The following is a 22009-nucleotide window of genomic DNA, read 5'->3' as shown; positions in this document are numbered from 1 at the left end:
ATGCTGGGATTCGAACCACTGACCTTCTTCATGCAAGGCAAATGCCTTACCTCCATGCTATCTCTCCGGCCCCAATTTATTTTGTTTTTTTGTTTTTTGGATTTTCACTCTTGGAAGGAAGGCGTAGGAATGTGGGCTAAAGGGGCCCACAAGTGTAAATCCTGGGGTCTGGCCCGAGAGCCTTACTCCTGCTTGGTGGCCCTCAACTCCTCCTTGTTCTTCTGAAACATGTTCTGCCAGTGGCCCGTCTCCTCCGAGGTCTCCTCCAGCTCTCTCTGCAGGCCACGCACCAGGGCTGACATCCTCTGCCTCTCGGCCTCTAAGGCAGCTTGGTCCTAAGAGAGGGGTAAGTCAGGAGCCGGGGGGTCTCTAGTAGGCTGGGAGTCAGCAGAAGGCAGCTGGGTCCCAAGGACATCCAAACCTCCAAGGTTCCTAGTGCCAGGCTCCCACCTGTGTCTCCAGGAAGCCCTCCCACTGTGACCCCACTTGCCCAGGTGCAGAAAATGCCTGGTGTCCATTTGTGCTATCCTTGTTTACTGCTTCTCACATGTGTCAAAGCACACTCAGGGGTAGGGCGCTGGCGTTGCAAGCATAAGGCCCCAGAATCTATCTGTCCCCACACCTTAGAAACCCTGAGAACTCAAAGCAGTTCCTGTCTCAACCAGCCTCAAGCAGTCCCAACCAGTCTCAACCAGTTCCAACCAGCCTCTCCCAGTCCCAACCAGTGTCGCCCAGTTCCAACTCTAAGCTACATGCCTGGCTGGCATCCTGCATGCTCCTTCGCAGCTGCTCCGTGTCCCGCTGGCACTGCTGCCGAACGTGTTCCACCTCCTGGTCTCGAGAGGCCACTTCCTCCTTCAGGGCCCCCTTGAGGGCCGTCAGCTCCCGCTCCCGGAGACGCAGCTGCTCCTCGATCTTCTGCTTCCCCTCTAAGACTTCTTCCAGAAGCTCCCGGGTCTCCAGCAGGTCCTGGGGAAGGAGGTAGAAGACAGAGTGGCCGTCTCAAGCCCAACCTGCTCATGGATTCATTAACCCGATCATCCCCCCCAAGACCAGGAGTTTGGGGGCCACAAAGGTATTAGGTGAGTAGGGTGTTTGCCTTGCACGTGGCTGACCCAGGTTCAATTCCTGGCACTACATATAGTCTCCCAGGGCCAGGAGTGATTCCTGTGTACAGAGTCAGGAAACCCCTGAGCACGTCCAGATGTGGCCCTAAAATGAAACAACACACACACACACACACACACACACACACACACACACACACACGGGCTGGGGAGTTGGCTCTGAGGGATGGAACACATATTCTGCATGTTGGAGGCCCAGGTTCTTGTCCCACCACTCATAGCATGATCTTCCAAGCACCACCAGGAGTAAGCCAAGCACTGGGCTGAGAGGAGCCCCTGAGCATTGTTGGGTGTGGCTAAAATCAAACTACACACACACACACACACACACACACACACACACACACACCACAAAAAGCCTTGACTAGGAAGAGTTCACATAGCTACTATATAAGGTTTGCATGCAGGAAGTCCAGTTTCCACCCATCGTACCATAGGGACTAGCCCTAAAATCTGCTCTGCATGGCCCCAAAACAAACCCAAGAAAATCAGGTGTAAGTGAGGAAGTAGCTCAGTGTTAGAACAAATCCATGTCTAACATATGTGAAAACCTGGGTTCAACCCCAAGCATTGTGCAAAAAAGGAGATTAGGAAGAAAAAATCGGGGACTGGAGCAATAGCACAGTGGCAAGGCGTTTGCCTTGCACGAGGTTGACCAGGACAGGCCCGTTCGATCACTGGCATCCCATATGGTTCCCCGAGCCTGCAAGGAGCAATTTCTGAGCACAGAACCAGGAGTAATTCCTGAGTGCCACGGGCTATGCCCCCTCCCCCAAAAAAAGTCAGGCCCCTTAGACCTATTAGGCATGGTACCAGGTTCTCTCTGGCCCCAGAAACCCCATCATCCTGGGCTCTAGCCCCACTGTGGTGAGTTGACCTGAAAGCATTTTGGGGGGGCATCTGTACCACATGACCTACAACACTGACTCTGGAAGACGAGATAAACCTGAGGATGCTCAAACTAAACGGTGAAGCCTCATCCCCCACCCTCTCTCCCTAGGTAACTTGACCTTACCTGCAAGACCCCGCCCATTCCTGGGAGGGGTCTTGGAAAAGGTAGATAAGGTACAGACCAGAGGGGATTAGGGGCCGGGAGAGATAGCACAGCTGGCATTTGCCTTGCAAGCAGCCGATCCATGACCAAAGGTGGTTGGTTCGAATCCCGGTGTCCCATAGGGTCCCCCGTGCCTGCCAGGAGCTATTTCTGAGCAGACAGCCAGGAGTAACCCCTGAGCACGGCCGGGTGTGGGCCAAAAACAAAAACAAAAAGAGGGGATTAGGACTTTTTGGCTGGCTCTCTCGCTTCTGGTCTTTGGGCAGCATGGAGCCCAAAGGGAAGATGGCTGAAAGGAGTTAAGATGCAGGGTAGCTAAGAATAGCTGAGTGCTTGAAAGGTTATGAGATAGGCCACACACATGTGGTGGATAGGGCATGAATAAAGTTGATGCTTCCTGATGCCTGCCTGTGAGTGAGTTCAATACCCGTCGCTTTCCTGGACCCCAGACCCGAGGGTTCATGGGGGATGAAGCCACGTGGCCGGAGCCTAAGGACAAAGGCCTCCATCCATCGCCATCCAGCACCATCTTTAATTATTTGATTCAACAAAACAGAAGCATAACTTGGGGTGCGTGTCCTGGCCCTACCTTCATGAGTCCCTCCTTAGCAGGTCTGGACCCCTGTTTCAGCTGGTCTTGAAGTTCCGTCACCTGCGTCTCCAACCCACTTCGGACCCTTTCTGCCTGGTCCAGGCGCAGTCTCAAGTTCTGGAGCCTGGTGAGAAAGGTGGGCCTCAGGGATGTCTGGCCACAGCACAGACGTTTCCAAAAGGCACCCCATGGCACTCGGCCGACCCAGGACGGACCTGGGTTCGATCCCCGGCGTCCCATATGGTCCCCCAAGCCAGGAGTGATTTCTGAGCGCAGAGCCAGGAGTAACCCCTGAGCATGGGGTTGTGGACTCCCATAAAAATGTGACCACCCCAGCAACGGGGCCCACCCCACTCACTCAGTGCCGCTCTGTCGGGCCTCCCCCTGCTGTCTCTCCAGTAGCTCTTTCAGGCGGCTGACTTCCTCCTTCTTCTCCTCCAGTTGTCGCTCCAGCCCCAGACAGAATGGCTCCTGCTTCTGCCGCTTCTGGAGAGGGTAGGGCCCCAGGGGAAGGGATGGAGTTGGGGAAAGCCTGGGAGGGTTTTCAGATCTCCCCACCAAGGGTCAGAGATGTAGTGCAGTGGGTAGGGCATCTGCCTTATACATGGCCAGCCAGGTGTGATTCCTGATATCCCATAAGGCCCCCTGAGTACCCCCAGGTATAATTTCTGAGAAAAGAGAATTTTGTATGTTTATTTGTTTGTTTTTTGGGTCACACCCAGTAGGCTCAGGGGTTCCTCCTGGCTCTACACTCAGAAATCGCTCCTGGCAGGCTCAGGGGACCATATGGGATGCCGGAATTCGAACCACTGTCCTTCTGCATGCAAGGCAAACTCCCTACCTCCATGCTATTTCTCTGACCCAAAGAGACAAATTTAACCCCTGGGCATCAATGGGTGTTTCCCACATCGTAGAGGCCAACACACTAGACTTTCACTCTTGGGGAAAAAGGCATAAGAACATGGGTTAAAGGGGTCCAATAGGGCAGGAGAAATAGCATGGAGGTAGGGTGTTTTGCCTTGTATGCAGAAGGATGGTGGTTTGAATCCTGGCATCCCATAGGGTTCTGCCAGGAGCCTGCCAGGAGCAATTTCTGAGCGTAGAGCCAGGAAGAATCCCTGAGCGCTGCTGAATGTGACCCAAAAATAAAAATAAAATAAAATAATATAAAATAAAATAAAATAAAGGGGCCCAGCATGCATATGGGGAGGAAAAGAAGTGAGAGAAAAATGTGCAAATCCTGGGGTGCGGGACAAGAAGAAATGTGTAGCAAATACTTCTACAAAGAAGACAACACGCCATGTATCGAACCCTGGTCAGCTGTGTGCAAGGCAAAGGCCTTACCTACTATACTATTCCCCCCATCCCCCAGAGGTTGTCTTGTCTTGTGAAGGGAATGTTAAAACAATTTGTGCATTTAGGATATTTTTGGGGAGGGCCACAGCCTGTGACGCTCAGGGGTTCCTCCTGGCTATGTGCTCAGAAATCGCTCCTGGCTTGGGGGACCATATGGGACGCGGGGGATCGAACCGCGTTCCTTCCTTGGCTAGCGCTTGCAAGGCAGACACCTTACCTCTAGCGCCACCTCGCCAGCCCCAAGAGTTTTAGTCATACAATAGCAATTCCAGCTTCAGTATGAATGTCCCAATATTTTTTTTTTGGTTTATTGGGGTCACACCTGGCAGCGCTCAGGGGTTACTCCTGGCCCTATGCTCAGAAATCGCCTCTGGCAGGCACAGGGGACCATATGGGATGCCGGGATTCAAACCACCGTCCTACTGTATGAAAGGCAAACACCTTACCTCCATGCTATCTCTCTGGCCCCTCTCTCCTCAAATTTCGGGGCCGGAGTGGTGGCACAAGCGGTAGTGTGTTTGCCTTGCATGAGCTAACCTAGGACGGACCACAGTTCAATCCCCCAGCGCCCCATATGGTCCCCCAAGCCAGGAGTAATTTCTGAGCACATAGCCAGGAGGAACCCCTGAGCGCCACCAGGTGTGCCCCCCACCACCACCAAAAAAAACTAAATTTCTTCACAAAACTAAAACAAAAACACACTTTTCACCAGGGCTGGGGTTGGGGCTACATGACAGAGCCCATGTTTTGCATATTTGAAGCCTGACATTTAACCCGAAGCCATCAACCTAAATCCACAAATTCTTTTGACATTCCTTTCGAAAGATCTTGAGGGGAGATAGTCCCGCAGGAAAGAACATGGCTGACCTGGGTTCAATACCCAGAAGCCCATATGGTCCTTTAGAGCCCACCGAGAGCGATCCCTGAATGCAGATCCAGGAGTAAGGCCTAAGAACTACTGGTCATGCCCCCCCCCAAAAAAAAAAAAAAAACACAGCGATAGAGCGTTTGCCTTACACACAAACGACCCAGGATGGAAGGTGGTTCAAATCCTGGCATCCCATATGGTCCCCCGAGCCTGCCAGGAGCGATTTCTGAATGCAGAGCCAGGAGGAACCTCTTAGCACCCCTGAGTATGCCCCCCCCCCAAAAAAAAATACAGTCCTTTGCTGAGGCTGTACCTCAGCTATAGACCAATTGCCTGATCCATGTGGCACCCTGGATTTAATCCCCAGCACTGCCAAAAACAAACAAACAAACAAACAATAAAAGACAAGGCCTAACTCCTTCCACCCTGAATCCAGCTAGGACAGATTTAGGGATCCTCCTCTGATGGATAAATGAGAAAGTGACAAGCAGAGTTTTTGAGAAAGAACCTAGAAAGCTCCTCAACTCCCTCTCTCAACCACCAAGCAAGAACTCGGAGACCCCAAAAGAGGGCAAAAAGTGGGGTCTCCCAGCAACAACTCAGAGTAAGATTTTCTAGAAGTGACCCTAACTCCTGCCAAGCCTTTGATTAACAACAACCCCCCCAAAAAAATAAAATAAAAATAAAACAAAAACAACACTCCCCACAAAACCTTGACTGGACCCTCCTGCCAGATTCAAGCTACACAGCCTGGCTAAGCGATTCTCAGATTCTCAGCCCCAAAGGCCAAAAAGATAGCGCAGTGGGTAGGGTGCTTGCTGGCCTTATATGGATCCAACTCAAGTTCGATCCCCAGCATTCATACTGCCAGGAGAGATTCCTAAGTGCAGAGCCAGGAGTAAGTGCTGAGTGTCCATGGGTGTGAGTCAAAAACAAAACAAAACAAAACAGGGGCCGGGGAGATAGCACAGCGTTAGGGCATTTGTCTTGCACAAGGTCAACATAGGATGAACCCCGGTTCAAATCCCAGATCCCATTTGGTCCCCTGAACCTGCCAGGAGTCACTTCTGAGCACAGAGCCAGGAGTAACCCCTGAGCATCACCGGGTGTGACCCAAAAACAAACAAAACAAAACAAAACAAAACAAAGTCTTGGCCCCTGATACTAGGAGATGTTTTAGATTTCTTATTTGGTTTTACTGCAGTTTTAGGGGCTCTAGAATGACCTACAATGTTCAAGAATGACCTCCTGATAAGAGTTTTGGGGACCACATGCAAATGGCACATAGCTGGACCCCCTGCCTAAAACTGCAGAGTCCCAAGTTCTCCCTGGGACATATGCTCCCTGAAGGCTGCCCCCCAAGAGAGGCACCCCCGCACAACACGCTCCCTGAAGGCTGCCCCCCAAGAGAGGCACCCCCGCCACAACACCATATGTGCTAGAGCCAGTATGGGCCACAGATTTCCTCTGTTGCGGTCCATCTCCCCACTACAACCCCACACCCCAAACCTCACCTCACCTTCACTTCCTCGTCCAGTTTTTGCTGCAGTTCCTCCACTTTTCGGGTGAGCTCCCCCTGCCCTGCCAGGACCTTTGAGGAACCGGAAGCTGTCATCTGGTTGCAGCATGAAGAAGAAATGAGCCTGCATGCAGATCTCGCAGTCCCCCCCCCCCCGCAGCCCAAACATGTCCCTGCACCCCCAAGTTAGGTCACTCACCACCAGAGGCTGCGTCTGCTCGAGAACCAAACTGACCTTCCTTCTCAAAGAGGCGTCACTCTCTGAGTTTCTGGGGGACAGAAGCATCATAGAGGCTTAGAGAAGGACAAGGGGCCAGAGCAATAGCATAGTGGTAGAGCATTTGCCTTGCATGTGGCCAACAAAGGATGGACCCTGATTTGATTCCCAGCATCCCAGATGGTCCCCCAAGCCTGCCAGGAGCGATTTCTGAGCACAGAACCAGAGTAACCCCTGAGCGCCGCCGGTTGTGACTCCCCAAAAAAACAGAAAAGAAGGAACAGATGGGCCCTGGAGCCTTGCAGGCAGCCGAACTGGGTTCAGTTCCCAGTCCTCCTTTTGGTGCCCCAAGTCCCACCAAGAATAATTCCTGGGGCCGGTGAGGTGGCGCTAGAGGTAAGGTGTCTGCCTTGCAAGCGCTAGCCAAGGAAAGATCGTGACCAAGGTTAGATCCCCCGGCGTCCCATATGGTCCCCCTAAGCCAGGGGCAATTTCTGAGCGCTTAGCTAGGAATAACCCCTGAGCATCAAATGGGTGTGGCCCGAAAAATAAAAAAAAAAAAAAGAATTATTCCTGATGGCAGAGCGAGGAATCACACCTGAATATTTCCAGGTATGTTCAAAAATAAACAAAAGGGTCCAGAGAGATAGTACAGTGGGTAAGGTATGACTTGCCTTGCATGTGATTCCTGAGTGCAGAGCCAGGAGTAAGCCCTGAGCACTGCCAGGTGTGGCCCAAAATATAAGCAAACAAAGAAAAGGAAAAAGAGGGAACAGAGATGAAGGAAAGAAGGAGCTATCATAGGGCTAACAGGTGTGTGTGTGTGTGTGTGTGTGTGTGTGTGTGTGTGTGTGTGGTGCGCGCGCACAGGGAAAGAACAGAAAGGAGTGTGACCCTGCAGCCAGGCAGCCCAACTCACCCTTCCCGCAAGATGCCATAGAGGGCTGCCTTCACATGTTCCACACTTCCCACTGGATCTGCCTCCTGCTGATCCCGCAAGAGGTCTGGGGTTGACTTGAACTGCAAGGCAAAACCCCAAAGAAACAGGTGGGCCCGAGAGATAGCACAGCAGTAGGACGTTTGCCTTGCACACAGCTGACCCAGGACAGACCCGGGTTCAATCCCCGGCATCCTATATGGTTCCCCGTGCCTGCCAGGAGCGATTTCTGAGCATAGAGCCAGGAGTAACCCCCGAGCGCTGCTGGGTGTGACCCAAAAATTAAAAAGAACCAAAGGAACAGGGAGGTTTAGCCAGAGGCAGCGGGGCCTGCCAAGGACCAGGCCAGGTCGGTGGGTTGCAAACTTGCTTTTCCTCAGTGCTCAGTCAGGAGGGAGTTATGTTAACAGTGGGGTCAGGGGTTCAGTGCAATGTGCCAATGTCTGGAGGTCAGAAGGGGCCTCCCTTGTGTCAGGTGAAGTCCTTGTCCATGCGTGGCCCTCCTGAGTGAGAGCTCAGGACAGGAATGATGGTTCCTAGGCTGCCAAGGAGATGCCAGCATTACTCCTGGCATGCTCAGGGAACCATATCGGGTGCCAGGGATCAAACCAGAGTCCAACAGTCCAGGAATAACCCCTGAGTGCTGCCAGGTCTGACCCAAAAAACAAAATAATAAAATAAAAATAATGTAGGTCAATTGGGTTGGACAACCTCGTATGCCTGGAGCCTAGAGTTGGTCTTATGCCAGAAAACTCAGGGGGTAGGGTCTCCTTGTATTTAGGGCAAGGCTTTCTCTTTCCATGTCCGCCATATTTTGCTGGGCCTATGCAAACAATTGCCACTGTAATACCGTTTTTGCTGTGCTACTTTGACTCTAATCCTTAAAAAAAAAAAAAACACTTAAACTTTTGAGGTTAGCTTAAATTAATATACATGTGCATGAAACTATAAAACAAAATACTATGCCTTCAATGTTAAAGGAGTTGCGGGCCCAGAGAGATAGCACGGCGGCATTTGCCTTGCAAGCAGCCAATCCAGGACCAAAGGTGGTTGGTTCGAATCCCGGTGTCCCATATGGTCCCCCGTGCCTGCCAGGAGCTATTTCTCAGCAGACAGCCAGGAGTAACCCCTGAGCACCGCCAGATGTGGCCCAAAAACCAAAAAAAAAAAAAAAAAAAAAAAAAGGGGGCCGGGCGGTGGCGCTGGAGGTAAGGTGCCTGCCTTACCTGCGCTAGCCTAGGAGACGGACTGCGGTTCGATCCCCCGGCGTCCCATATGGTCCCCCAAGCCAGGAGCGACTTCTGAGCGCATAGCCAGGAGTAACCCCTGAGCGTTACCGGGTGTGGCCCAAAAACCAAAAAAAAAAAAAAAAAAAAAAAAAAAAAAAAAAAGGAGTTGCATACATTTTGTGGCTTTAGATTGCTTTGTGTGCTGCTAAGAAATGTTATAATGCGGCCGGGCGGTGGCGCTGGAGGTAAGGTGCCTGCCTTACCTGCGCTAGCCTAGGAGACGGACCGCGGTTCGATCCCCCGGCGTCCCATATGGTCCCCCAAGCCAGGAGCGACTTCTGAGCGCATAGCCAGGAGTAACCCCTGCGCGTTACCGGGTGTGGCCCAAAAACCAAAAAAAAAAAAAAAAAAAAAAAAAAAAAAAAAAAAAAAAAAAAAAGAAATGTTATAATGCACTACAATCTGGGGACTTGAGGGACAAAGTAATTGTGTCTAGGTTCTGTTTTATTTTTCTTTTTTTTTTTTTTTTTTTTTTTTTTTTTGGTTTTTTGGCCACACCCGGTAACGCTCAGGGGTTACTCCTGGCTATGCGCTCAGAAGTCGCTCCTGGCTTGGGGGACCATATGGGACGCCGGGGGATCGAACCGCGGTCCGTCTCCTAGGCTAGCGCAGGTAAGGCAGGCACCTTACCTCCAGCGCCACCGCCCGGCCCCTGTTTTATTTTTCTTAATGTTGTTTGGCTGAAAATGAGAATTCTGTTTATGGGTGATTGTCTTCCCACTGTAACGTCACCTTGTCCTCTCTCTTTGCATCTTTGTCTTCATAAAATAAAAAATAAAAATAAGAATTAAAAAAAAAAAAAAAAAGAACGGGGGCCGGGCAGTGGTGCTAGAGGTAAGGTGCTTGCCTTGCCTGCGCTAGCCTAGGACGGACCGCGGTTCGACCCCCCGGCGTCCCATATGGTCCCCCAAGCCAGGAGCGACTTCTGAGCGCATAGCCAGGAGTAACCCCTGAGCATCACCGGGTGTGGCCCAAAAACCAAAAAAAAAAAAAAAAAAAAGAACGTAGGTCAGCTTGTATGGAAAGCCAACACCCTACCTGCTGTCCAGCTCTATTTCTGACTCTTGTCTCTCACACACACACTAAAATTTTATAACTTTCTTACTGGTTTAGAGAATATTTGGGAATAGAATATTTGTCATAATCACCCCAAGCGCAAACATTCAGCTCTGGGTAATGACCAGTAGCTGTTTTCTCTGCACCAGGCCACTTTGTCCCCTCTGGAGCTGAGCGTAGAACCCCAAAAAAGGCGGCATCTCTGCCCTTTAAGATCTGGAGTTCCGGGCCCGGAGAGATAGCACAGCGGCGTTTGCCTTGCAAGCAGTCGATCCAGAACCAAAGGTGGTTGGTTCGAATGCCGGTGTCCCATAGGGTCCCCCGTGCCTGCCAGGAGCTATTTCTGAGCAGAGAGCCAGGAGGAACCCCTGAGCACCGCCGGGTGTGGCCCAAAAACCAAAAAAAAAAAAAAAAAAAAAAAGATCTGGAGTTCCAGTGGCTGCAGCAGGGCAGGACTGGCTGCTCAGCAGCTGAGCAGACGGGTAGGCAGGAGGCCACAGCCATGGCCACTGTGGGGGGGGGGGGGTGTCTCACCTGCAGCATGGAGGGTTCCTGAGCTCTCTTTTTGGGTTCCTCAAAGCTCTGCAGCACCCACTCCTGGGTCTGACGAGACCTGCTGTAGCTGCCCGTGGGGCTCAGCTTGGGGGCCGGCTGTTGGGGGCAGCCGGGCTTGGTGGCCTTGGTCCAGGGCGTGGGTGACCCTCGGTCCTGCTGCTCCGGGGGGGCCCTGGGGAGCCGGTTGTCCAGGCTCTGGCTTCTCTTACGCTGTTCGGGGTGCAAGGACCGCATGCGACGGCCTGTCCGACCTCGTGTCTGGCCGGCCTGCTGCCCACCGAACTTGTTGATGAGGGCATCCACGGAGGACAGGGGCGCAGTGTCGATGGCACTTCCTGGTTGGACCCCAGGGGGTGTGAGCTCCAGCAGGCTGGCACTTCTGTGGCTGGGGCTCAGGGGTTCAGGGCTGGCCAAGGAGGCCTGAGACTGGGAGCGTAGCAGCCGGCCCTTCCAGGGGTCCCCTGGCTCTTCATCTGACAGGTTTTCCTGCCAGGGGGTGGCAGAGTCCTGGGCCAGAGGCCGGGAGCTGCCCAGGGGTGCTTCCGAGTCTGAGTGAGGAGCTCCTGGGGCTGCCTGGCGGTGGGCTCCCTTGATCTGGACCCCAAAAGAGTCGCTGCCCTTCTCCCCACTGTTGAGCACCACGAAGGGCTGCCCAGCTATGCCCTGCACACGCACTGCCACCCCGTAGGTGCTGGCCCTGGCATCCCTCGCCGGCCGGCGTCCTCCACGCAGCAGACTGCCCACCTGAGAGTCGCCCATGGGATCTGTGATGAAGCGAATCTGGACCCCGTGGTCCACGGGGGTCCGGGTGTCGGCCATGGTGGAGGCCTGCTCCATGGGGTCCTGAAAGGGGTTAGGAAAGAGTTGAGAGGGGGTCCCCAAGATAGTACAGCGGGGAGGGTGTTTGTCTTGCACGCAGCAGACTCTAGGTTCGATCCCTGGCATCCCCATATAGTCCCCGGAGCCTGCCAGGAGTGATGCTTGAGCGTGGAGCCAGGAGTAACCCCTGAGCAGTGATGGGAAGGAAGGAAGGGGGAGAGGGAGGGAGGGAAGGAAGGAGGGAAAGAAGGAAGGAGGGATGTAGGGAAGGAAGGAAGGAGGGGAAGGAAGGAAGGAAGGAAGGAAGGAAGGAAGGAAGGAAGGAAGGAAGGAAGGAAGGAAGGAAGGAAGGAAGGAAGGAAGGAAGGAAGGAAGGAAGGAAACAGGGAGGGAGGAAGGAAGGAAGGAAGGAAGGAAGGAAGGAAGGAAGGAAGGAAGGAAGGAAGGAAGGAAGGAAGGAAGGAAGGAAGGAAGGAAGGAAGGAAGGAAGGAAAGAAAATTAAAATGTCTCTCTTTTTTTTTTTTTTTTGGTTTTTGGGCCACACCCAGCGGTGCTCAGGGGTCACTCCTGGCTGTCTGCTCAGAAATAGCTCCTGGCAGGCACGGGGGACCATATGGGACACCGGGATTTGAACCAACCACCTTTGGTCCTGGATCGGCTGCTTGCAAGGCAAACACCGCTGTGCTATCACTCAGGGCCCTAAAATGTCTCTCTTAACCTGCTTGTCTGTTTCTTAGCTTGATTATTCCCTCTCTGGAGAAACCCATATTTCTCTCTAGAACATATTTCCCTCTTTCTCTCCTTTCACTTTTTTGTTTGTTTGTTTGTTTGTTTGTTTGTTTGTTTGGGGGCCACATACAACACAGTCAGGTGTTCTCCTTGCTCTGAACTCAAGGATCACTCCTGGCAGTGCTTGGAGTTCATATGTGATGCCAGGCATAGAACCTGGGTCAGCAGCAAGCAAGTAAGTGCCTTTACCACTATACTGTTCCTCTTTTCAAATCTTTCTTTTTTCGGGGGGGGGGGGGGGGGAGGCACAACCTGCAACAACCTGTGGGGTTACTCCTGACTGTGCACTCAGAAATTGCCCCTGCCAGGCTTGGGGGACCATATGGGATGCCGGGGATTGAACCCAGGTTGTTCAAACCCCCTACCACTGTGCTTCTATCACTCCGGCCCCTTCTCACATCTTATTTCTAAGCAAGTTTCAGTCCATAAAATCGACCTTACTTTACAAAAACAAAAAGGTTGTAGGAGCCCCAAAGAGCCTCAGTGATTTAAAATATTTGTGCAAGCGCTGGGTAGATAGTTCCAAAGGCTACAGCACATACCTGGCACTTGGGGATCCCCATCCCTGGCACTATCCCCCCAATAAATAAAGCACCTACCAGCTTGAGAACACAGGTTCGAACCCCGGTGCTGTATCGATGCTGTGCTCCCCCAGTGAGAAAAGAGAACAAAAAAATGAAGCAGAGTCCAAAATGGTAGCACAGCAGTAGGGCGTCTGCCTTGCACAAGGACAACCCGGGACAGACCCGGGTTTCATCCCTGGCATTCCATTTGGTTCCCTGAGCCTGCCAGGAGCGATTTCTGAGCACAGAGCCAGGAGAAACCCCTGAGCTCCGCTGGGTGTGGCCCAAAAAATAAAACAAACTAAAAAAAAAGAAGGAGAGCTGGACTGGAATTTCTGCCTGAGCACACACGCCAAGGAGGCTGAGAATTTGCATTAGTAACAAGTTCTCAGGTGAAGCTGCCTTTTCTGGTCCAGATTCCCACACTTGGAGACCTACTGACCCAGAAGATGGTTTCCTCTGGCACTGCAAGACTTGGCACTTTGGCATCTGAAGACGTGTCTCAGGCTTCTTTCACACGCCCGGCATTGAAAGTATAAACACACTCCGGTCAGCTCCATCTGGGAGCCCAGAGGGGCCGCCATCCCCAAAAACTATTTCAAACACAGAAACTGGGGCCGGAGTGATAGCTCAATGGTAGAGCATTTGCCTTGTACATGGCCAACCTGGGACAGACCCAGCTTCGATTCCTGGCATCCCATATGGTCCCCTGAGCCTGCCAGGAGAGATTTCTGAGCACAGAGCCAGGATTAAGCCTGAGTGCCACCGGTGTGGCCCCCAAAACCAATCAATCAATTAATCAATCAATCAATAAAGTTTTTTTTTTTTTTTTTTTTTTTTTTTGGTTTTTGGGTCACACCTGGCAGTGCTCAGGGGTTATTCCTGGCTCCAGGCTCAGAAATTGCTCCTGGCAGGCACAGGGGACCATATGGGGCGCCGGGATTCGAACCGATGACCTCCTGCATGAAAGGCAAACGCCTTACCTCCATGCCATCTCTCTGGCCCCTAATCAATAAAGTTTTAAAAAAATAAAAGTGTTGGTCCTAGAGCTGGAGAGATAGCACAGTGGTAGGGCATTTGCCTTGCACGCAGTGGATCCAGGACAGATGGCGGTTCGAATCCCGGCATCCCATATGGTCTCCCATGCCTGCCAGGAGCGATTTCTGAGCAGAGCCAGGAGAAACCCTTGAACACCGCCAGGTGTGACCCAGCCTCCCCCCCTCCCCCAAGAAAAAAATTGTTGGTCCTAGGAGCAGAGTGATAGCAGTCAGGAGGGTGTTTGCCTTGCATGTGGCTAACCGGAACTAGATCCCTGGTATCCTATATGGCCCCCTAAGTACTACCAAGAGTAATTTCTAAATGCAGGGTCAGGAGTAATTCCTTAGCACTGCCAGGCATCCCCCCAAAAAAAAAAAAAAAAACAAATAAAAAAAAAGTACGGGTTCCAAGCTAGATAGCACAGCAGGTAGGATTCTTGCCTTACATGTAGCTAAGCCTAGTTTGATTCCCAGCATCCCATATGGACCCCCAAATCTGCCAGGAGTGGTTCCTGAGTACAGAGCCAGGAGTAAACCCTGAGCACTGCCAGGTGGAGAGAGAGACAGACAGACAGACAGAGAGACAGAGAGAGACAGAGAGCTAGAGAGACAGAGAGAGAGACAGAGAAGAAACTGAGTGGAGGAGAAAGGCCATGTGATGAAATGAGGCACAGGGCCTAGGGGACTCAGGTGCATTGGTGGAGAAAAGACAAAACTAAATATCCAAGCCACAGAGTCAAAAACAATGAAATCATGAGACCCAAACTTCAACAACCAAACTTAAAACTTATGACAACAGGCCAGAGTGGGGAAGGGAGGAGAAATAGAGCTTCGAGAGACTCTGAGAACAACGGTGGAGGGAGGTTGACTCTGGTGGCGAGATTAGCGCTGAAACATTTTATGCCTAAGACTTAACTATATTGGGGCCAGAGAGATAGCACAGTGCGAGGGCGTTTGCCTTGTATGTGGCTGACCTCGGAGGGATCCAGTTCGATTCTCAGCATCCCAGATGGTCCCCCAGCCTGCCAGGGGCGATTTCTGAGTGCAGAGTCAGGAATAACCCCTGAGCACCGCTGGGTGGGGCCCCAAAACCAATCAATATAAATAAATAAAAGTTAAAAAAAATAAATAGGGGCCGGGCGGTGGCGCTGGAGGTAAGGTGCCTGCCTTACCTGCGCTAGCCTAGGAGACGGACCGCGGTTCGATCCCCCGGCGTCCCATATGGTCCCCCAAGCCAGGAGCGACTTCTGAGCGCATAGCCAGGAGTAACCCCTGAGCGTTACCGGGTGTGGCCCAAAAAACCAAAAAAAAAAAAAAAAAAAAAAAAAAAAAAAAAAAAATAAATAAATAAATAAAACTTAACTATGAATAACTCTGTAAATCACAATGCTTTAGAATGTTTGTTGTTTGGACTACACCTGAATGACTTCTGCAAGGGTCAGGGTATCATATGGGATGCTGGGGATCAAACCCGAGTTGGCAGCAGGCAAGGCAGACACCCTACCCGCTATGCTGTGGCTCCAGCCCGCTGCTTTTTTTTTTTTTTTTTTTTTTTTTTTTGGTTTTTGGGCCACACCCATTGACACTCAGGGGTTACTCCTGGCTATGCGCTCAGAAGTTGCTCCTGGCTTGGGGGACCATATGGGACACCGGGGGATCGAACCGCGGTCCGTCCAAGGCTAGCGCAGGCAAGGCAGGCACCTTACCTCTTGCGCCACCGCCCGGCCCCTTTTTTTTTTTTTTTTTTTTTTTTTTTTAATTGTTTAAATTTTCAACAAGAGTGCTGGTCCTGGGTGGGAGAGACAGTACAGAAGGCACTTGCCTTGCATGTAGCCAATCAGGGTTCAATCTCTGGCACCCCATATCATCCACTGAGCCCCACCAAGAGTACCCCTGAGCACAGACCAGGAGTAAGTCCTGAGCACCAACAGGTGTGGACAAAAAAGAAAAAAGGAAAGTGGGGCCGGAGTGATAGCACAGAGGTAGGGCGTTTGCCTTGCACATGGCCAACCCAGGATAGACCTGGGTTCAATCCCAGACATCCCATATGGTCCCCTGAGCCTGCCAGGAGTAACCCCTGAGTAACACTGGATGTGGCCCGAAAAAAAATCAATCAGTAAATAAATAAAGTTAAAAAAAGAAAAGAAAAGAAATAGGCCCAGGAGGAACTTAGGCACTTGCCTAGCACGAACTTTCCTGGGTTCTATTCCTAGTACCACATGTCGCTACCAGAGCACCACTAGGAGGGATTCCTAAACTCATAGCCAGTTTCCTGAACATCTCCGGGTGTGGCCCAACAAACAAACCAAAAAAAGGGAAGAAGAAAAAAAAGATAAGACAAGGAGGTAAATTCTCCAGGCCTCCAGCAGGACAAAAGGCTCAAGATCAAAGGCAAGATTCGGCTTGCTATCTTGGCTCTGGTTTGACTTGGTTAACCTTGGGGATAAACCAAAACTTCCTGTGCCTGGTTTCCTCCTCTGCAAAATCAAATCCCTCCTGAGGAAACTATTTGTGAGAGTTAGATAATAATGATAGGATATAGAGAATGAGAAAAAAAAAAAAAAAAGAGTTCTATCAAGTGAGGATTTGGTACTTTATTATTTTGTTTTTTGGTTTTTCGGGCTACACCCGTTTGATGCTCAGGGGTCACTCCTGGCTAAGCGTTCAAAAATTGCCCCTGGCTTGGGGGAACCAGATGGGACGCCGGGGGATCGAACTGGGGTCCTTCCTTGGCTAGCGCTTGCAAGGCAGACACCTTACCTCTAGTGCCACCTCGCCGGTCCCCACTTTCTTTAGTTTAATTGATTGATGGATTGATTGGTTTTGAAGCCATACCCATCAGTGCTCAGGTGTTACTTTTGGCCCTGCGCTCAAAAATCTCCCCTGGCAGACTTGGGGGGACCATATGGGATGCCAGGAATCAAACTGGGTACCTCCCCAGTCAGCTGCATGCAAGGCAAAGACCCCACCACTGTGCTATCTCTCCAAGTGGCCCCTTGGCACTTTCTTGACTAAGGTTCAACTTGGGAAAAGGGAAAATGGCTTGAAAGTCTGTCTTGGAACTGCTGCTCACTGCCCTTTCCCCTCTTTAGGGCTTCAGACTCTTCCAGATTCAATGATGAGCGGCTGGAGCTATTCACAGTTGCCTCTAGTGCACTGGCTGGGGTCTGCTTTTATGCATGGAACGGATGAAATAGTTTCTGCATCTCCCACACTTATCTATAACTTGAGGGGGGGCTAACAATCAAAGCCCTGGCACCAGCTCAGCCACATGTGCCCAGGCCCTGGGGTCAATCCTGAATCAAGACAAGCTTCCATATACAAAGATGGAGCATCCAGCCTTTTCTATTCATCTAGAAGCAGGACTATCTGACATGGCCTGCGGTGTCCACGCTAAGCCTGGCCTCAATGGCCTTGAGAGACTGCTGGTTTATTCATGCACAGCCCGTCTTCCATATCCAGGTCACAGAACCTTGGAGCTGTGCCCAGGATTGTTCATTGTCCACTGCCCACCCGACAGCACCCACTGGGTTAGGGGTAGAAACAAGTCCATGCCAGCCAGGGTTTTATGGATCCCCGATCCTCACCTCCCCATTGAGGTTCGGAGCCAGGAGGGCCAAAAGGGACCTTTGGGTGGGTCAGGAAACAGGGCTCTAAATGATTCAAAGTGGAAAACCCGAAACCAAGCCGCCTTCAGTTACAGAGCATGGTGAGGCAGGCGGGGCAAGGACGCAGGGCAGGGCCAGCCCTTGCGTAAGCCCCAGAGCAGGTAAACAGTGATCTTGGGCCAGGTGACAAGGTGACATGGCTTCTGGGGTTTGAGAACTCGCTTGCTGTCTATCTGTTCCTGGTCTTCCCTTCCACCAGGCTCAGAAACAGGGCGCTGGGCAAATGAGGCTCCCGACACCAAGTCTGGATTGGCATGGGCACCAGGCAGCCAGCCCCATCAGCGCCCCCTTGGCCACTCTGGGCTGCAAGGCAGGAAAGCTCGTACCCACAGTCACTTCTCTCTCAGTTACACATTAGCCAGCCCAACCCCAGTTCCACCCCTTTTAGGCCAGCTAAAAGGGACTGGCGGTCTCTGGACTCTGGGCAGGCATGGGGGGTAGGACGCTGATCTGGGGCTGATCTGGGGCGTGTTCCTAGAAGAACTGATAAACAACACAGAGACAGTCAATAAACTGAGGCCACAGCCCCAGGAAGGGTCTGGAATCTTGGGATCAGTCTCTTGCAAGGAAAAAGCAAGAAAAGCAAATAGACAACAGACTGAGGCACAGCTGGCTGACCTGGGGAAGTCCCCCCCCAAAGTGGGTTCTTGGCTGAAAAAAGGGAAACCTGAGAGCCAGGCTGGAGTGGCTGGGCCAGTGGGGAGTGGGGCCAGGACAATGAGGATCTGGGCCCCTGCAAACTGGCTGGACTTGTTTGAGAGGCGTAGGGGGTGGCAGGTGACAGTCTGGATCTACGGGCAGGACAGGCCACTAAGAGACCCGAAAAATTCCACATCGCAGGGGCAGAGGAGGAAAACCCCGCCATGAACAGCTCCGGGAGCCAGAGCCAGGCCTTCAGGAGGGGATCTGGGTGCAGGTGAGTCAGGAACAGACCTACAGGGCAACTATGAGAGATAAAGACAGCCCAGAAGGTGCCAGGAAGATGGGGTGGCTCAGGGTGGCCCCTCAAATCTTCAAACTTGCATTCGAGATCCTAAAGCCTAAGCCACCTACCTCTCAGGGCAGAAGCAGCCTGCTCTGGCTTCCCTTCTCATAAGGCTAGTAGGCAAAGCAGAAAGGGAATCCAGAATCCTTTTTTTTAGGATCCAGCAGATCTCTGGATTAGTCCCCTTGAGGGACTGGTCCCCTCCAGCTAGGACCCACTTTTCAGGGCTCCAGGAGACAAACAGGTGTAGAAGGAGGTGCGTGGAGGAGGCAAGCTATGTCCAATCTAAAGGCTGCTAATTATTTTCTAATTAAAATCACTTTCCTCAGGCAGGATGGGGGCAAAGAGGCGGATGCAAGGCTAGCACGGATGCCCTCAAGGGCTGAAGACCAGGAAAGGTGCCAGGAAAGGTGCCTTAGAAGGAGTTTGGTCTTGGACCCCCCCACCCCTTACGTGCATACCTGTCATCCAGTCTAGAGACCCGGAGGTGTGAACCCTCTAAGCCCTGGGGTCTCCTATGGGGTTTGGGATCTTGTCTTTCTGTACCTAGAACCTCAAGCTGGTTGCAGGCATCAGGCCCCCCCAAAATCAGGGGAGGGTCTGCAGAAGCCAAAGAGCACCTTGAGGATAAAGAAAGCAGGGAAAGATTCGCAACCACGCCAAGAACCCCACCGGGGCAAGAATCCATCGCAGGAGAGAATGAATAAATATGTGTGTTTGGGGGGAGATTCTGATATTAAACCCCCCAGAAAGACAGAACTTTCTAGCATTTCTATGTCGCAGGCCCTCTGCTCTCTCTCTATCTCGGCTGCCACCGAATCTGGAGAGAGCACTGTGCCGAGGAGAAGAAAAAAAGCCAGCCAAGAAGGGCACAAACAGAAAGGCTTAAATAAATAATTCCACGCCTAGCAAAGAAAGAGACCTTGCTGGGGGGTGCCTCTTGCCTTCTGGTTTACATCCCATCTTCACCTATAGGTTGTGGGGTGCCATGGCAAAGGCAAGAGGGGGTTGGTGGCAGTCTAGGTGGGAGGAAGCTGGGGAAGAAAAGAACTCAGGATCTCAGCACCCCTGACCCCCAATGCTACGACTCTCCCCCAGGCTTTGCAAGCCTGCCTCCTTCCTTCCCTGCACCCCATCTGTCTCCAAGGCAAATTGGGTCCCTGGGGGGGGTGCTTGGAGTGACCTCCAGGGAGTCTGTCTTGGGTGGTGCAAGGCTTCTATGCCCTGGGAACAGCCTGCACCCCTCTTCTAGGCACCACCCTGGCCAAGCTTCATGCCAACACCTACCTGGGGCACCTGGAGATCAGCATTTCTTGCACCCCCCTGCACACCCCACTGTCAGGGACCCCCCTATGAAGGGATCTAGGTCCCCAACCCACAGCTGGGAGGTTCTGGAGGGGTTCTGGGGGTTCTGGAGGTTCTACTCACCGCAGCCAGGCTCCTGGGCTGGGACTCACTCAACAGAGCTCCGGGCCCTGCCCTCCGCCCTCCCGTCCGTCCGTCGACACTCCCCCGCGGCTCCCCTTCCCACCAACCTGTTACTTTCCCGAGCTCCACCCCCATTGGTCCAACGCGTGCTCGCCCCGCCCCCCTCCAGGGCTGTGATTGGTCAGTTCTCGGAAAGGGGCGTGGCCTCTCGGGCTCGCTTTCCGAACTCGGCACCGCCTGCCAAGGGAGGGGCGTGACTTCCAGTGTCACGCGGGTGGCTCTGTGGGCGTGGCTTGGAGGGGCGTGGGGCCATCTCAAGGGGGTTCTCGGGTTGCAACCTCCTCCGTCCCCGATTTTTTTTCCCTCCGTCCACACACCCCCTTGCCGTCCCCCGCCTTCTCGCAAGGAACCCCAAATCCCCTCGGAGCACTCTCAGCCGCAGAGAAGGGGACTCACCTAACCTCCCTGCCCTCCTCCTCCTCCATAAGTAAGCCCTTGGCATTGCAAATATGTATTTGCATTTATTTTATTTTTGCAAAATTTTCTGCAATTTGCAAACCCAAATCATTGCAATTTTTTTCCACACCACATTCGTGGCTTTTGCACCCACCAAAGCCGGCATCTTGGGTTTGCAGCGACCCTGCAAAAGCCCCGACCACCCAAGGGACCTGCAAGGTCTGGGACCTGGAGGGATGGAGGGATGGAGGGATGCATGGTGGGTGGGAGGGAGATGTGCAGAAACTCAGGCCTGGAACCCAGTAGGAGGGGGTGGCCTGTGGGAACTGGGGGTGGGGGGGATCCTGGGTGGTGGGTTTGCAGAAAGGTCTGATTGGGAGCTGTCAGTGCACACAGCCCTGGAGGTGATAGCCCTTGAAGGCCCAGCTCTAGGCCCAGTAATAGGAGAGAAGCCTGACTTGGCTCTGCAGTTGCTATATTTGGGGAAAATAATTTATTTATTTGGCAAATTGAATATCTACCGCTCCAGCTCAGATGCTGAGAGCACCTAGCCTCCCTTCCCCCTGCACCAGCAAACAGCCAGGTGAGTCCCGCAGGGTCAAGTCCACCTGCGGATTCCGGATTCCTGGGCTGAGCTGCCAAGGCCTTCTGCATTCCAAAGGGAGGTTTTTTCCAACCCTGGATTAGTCTCCAAACCGGCTTTAGCCAGGGGGAGGGGAAAAAAAAAGACAGACTTGGGGGTGGGGGAAATCCCAAGAAAGAATCACCAGTGGATTTTGCATCCCGACCTCTGGATTGCTTGTTTTAATATATCAAAATATATATGTGTATATGGATACGTATTTGGTTTTTTGCCCCATACCTTGCACTCTGGAGTTGCTACTGAGGATATTCCAGGGAACACATGAGATGCCGGGAATCCAACCCTAGCTTGCAACCCTAGCGCCTTACCTGCTGTTCTATCTTCTCCAGATCTGGTGACACGACCAATGAAAATGGCCCATATTTGGAAAAGGCGAGTGCCTAACCTGGGTATCACCCAAGCGTCTTTGTAGTAAATGCAAAGTTATCCTGGTGAAAGAGACACCAAGCCTTGTTTGCTGTGCACAAACGACATGGGGAAATGGGGTGAGTCACAGCCATCACCCCAGTCATCTGACCCTCCAGGAAACATTCCAGACTGGCACAGGTGGCAAAGGTAATGCCAAGATCTCTCCCATTCTAGAGTCCAAAGTCTCTTACAAGGGGAAGCAAAGCATAGGGCAGGAGGAAGTAATGGGTTTGTCGTCAGTGTGGGCAACTGGGACTTGAATAGTATCACCCCCAAAAAATAAATAAAAAACAACAGTATGATCTCATCAACACAGCTCATACCTTAAGTATATAAAATAAGCCAGGGCCTTCATCTCCTGCAGGACAGGAATAAAGGCATGAGAACATGGACTTGGAGGAAAAACTTAAGTCTACTTATCAGGAAATAAAGTCAAAGGGTAGGTGGAAAGAAACTCAGCCAGGAAGCTAGATTCGATCTTAGTTCACCTGTTATATGATATGTGAGATCCTTGGTTTCACCCTGACACCAAAAAAGCTTTATTTTTAGGTTAACCTTATTGCTGGAACCGCCAAAGAAATGAATGTTATGAGAGCTGACAATGTCCTAAATATGTTTGGAACTGTCAAAATTGCCTATCCA

At 52.0% G+C, this 22009-nt stretch overlaps 1 protein-coding gene across 1 annotated transcript in view; it reads right to left on the bottom strand.

Annotated features, from left to right (window-relative positions):
- Window positions 1-19905, bottom strand: part of CGN (cingulin) — a 34808-nt gene extending 14903 nt beyond the window's left edge. Inside the window, exons 1-9 of the mRNA XM_049765899.1 lie at window positions 19861-19905; window positions 10550-11413; window positions 7653-7753; window positions 6716-6785; window positions 6517-6612; window positions 3132-3259; window positions 2771-2897; window positions 757-969; window positions 187-335 (exon numbers count right to left, since the gene is read on the bottom strand). Of these exons, the coding sequence (XP_049621856.1) occupies window positions 187-335; window positions 757-969; window positions 2771-2897; window positions 3132-3259; window positions 6517-6612; window positions 6716-6785; window positions 7653-7753; window positions 10550-11407 (1742 nt within the window). The 5' untranslated portion in view covers window positions 11408-11413; window positions 19861-19905. The remainder of the gene's footprint in view (window positions 1-186; window positions 336-756; window positions 970-2770; window positions 2898-3131; window positions 3260-6516; window positions 6613-6715; window positions 6786-7652; window positions 7754-10549; window positions 11414-19860) is intronic.
- Between the last annotated feature and the right edge of the window lie 2104 nt (window positions 19906-22009).

Source organism: Suncus etruscus, chromosome 19, assembly GCF_024139225.1.
Source record: "Suncus etruscus isolate mSunEtr1 chromosome 19, mSunEtr1.pri.cur, whole genome shotgun sequence".
NCBI lineage: Eukaryota > Metazoa > Chordata > Mammalia > Eulipotyphla > Soricidae > Suncus > Suncus etruscus.
The sequence above is the reverse complement of the archived record's forward strand: the minus strand, read 5'-3'. Positions and strand labels throughout refer to the sequence as shown.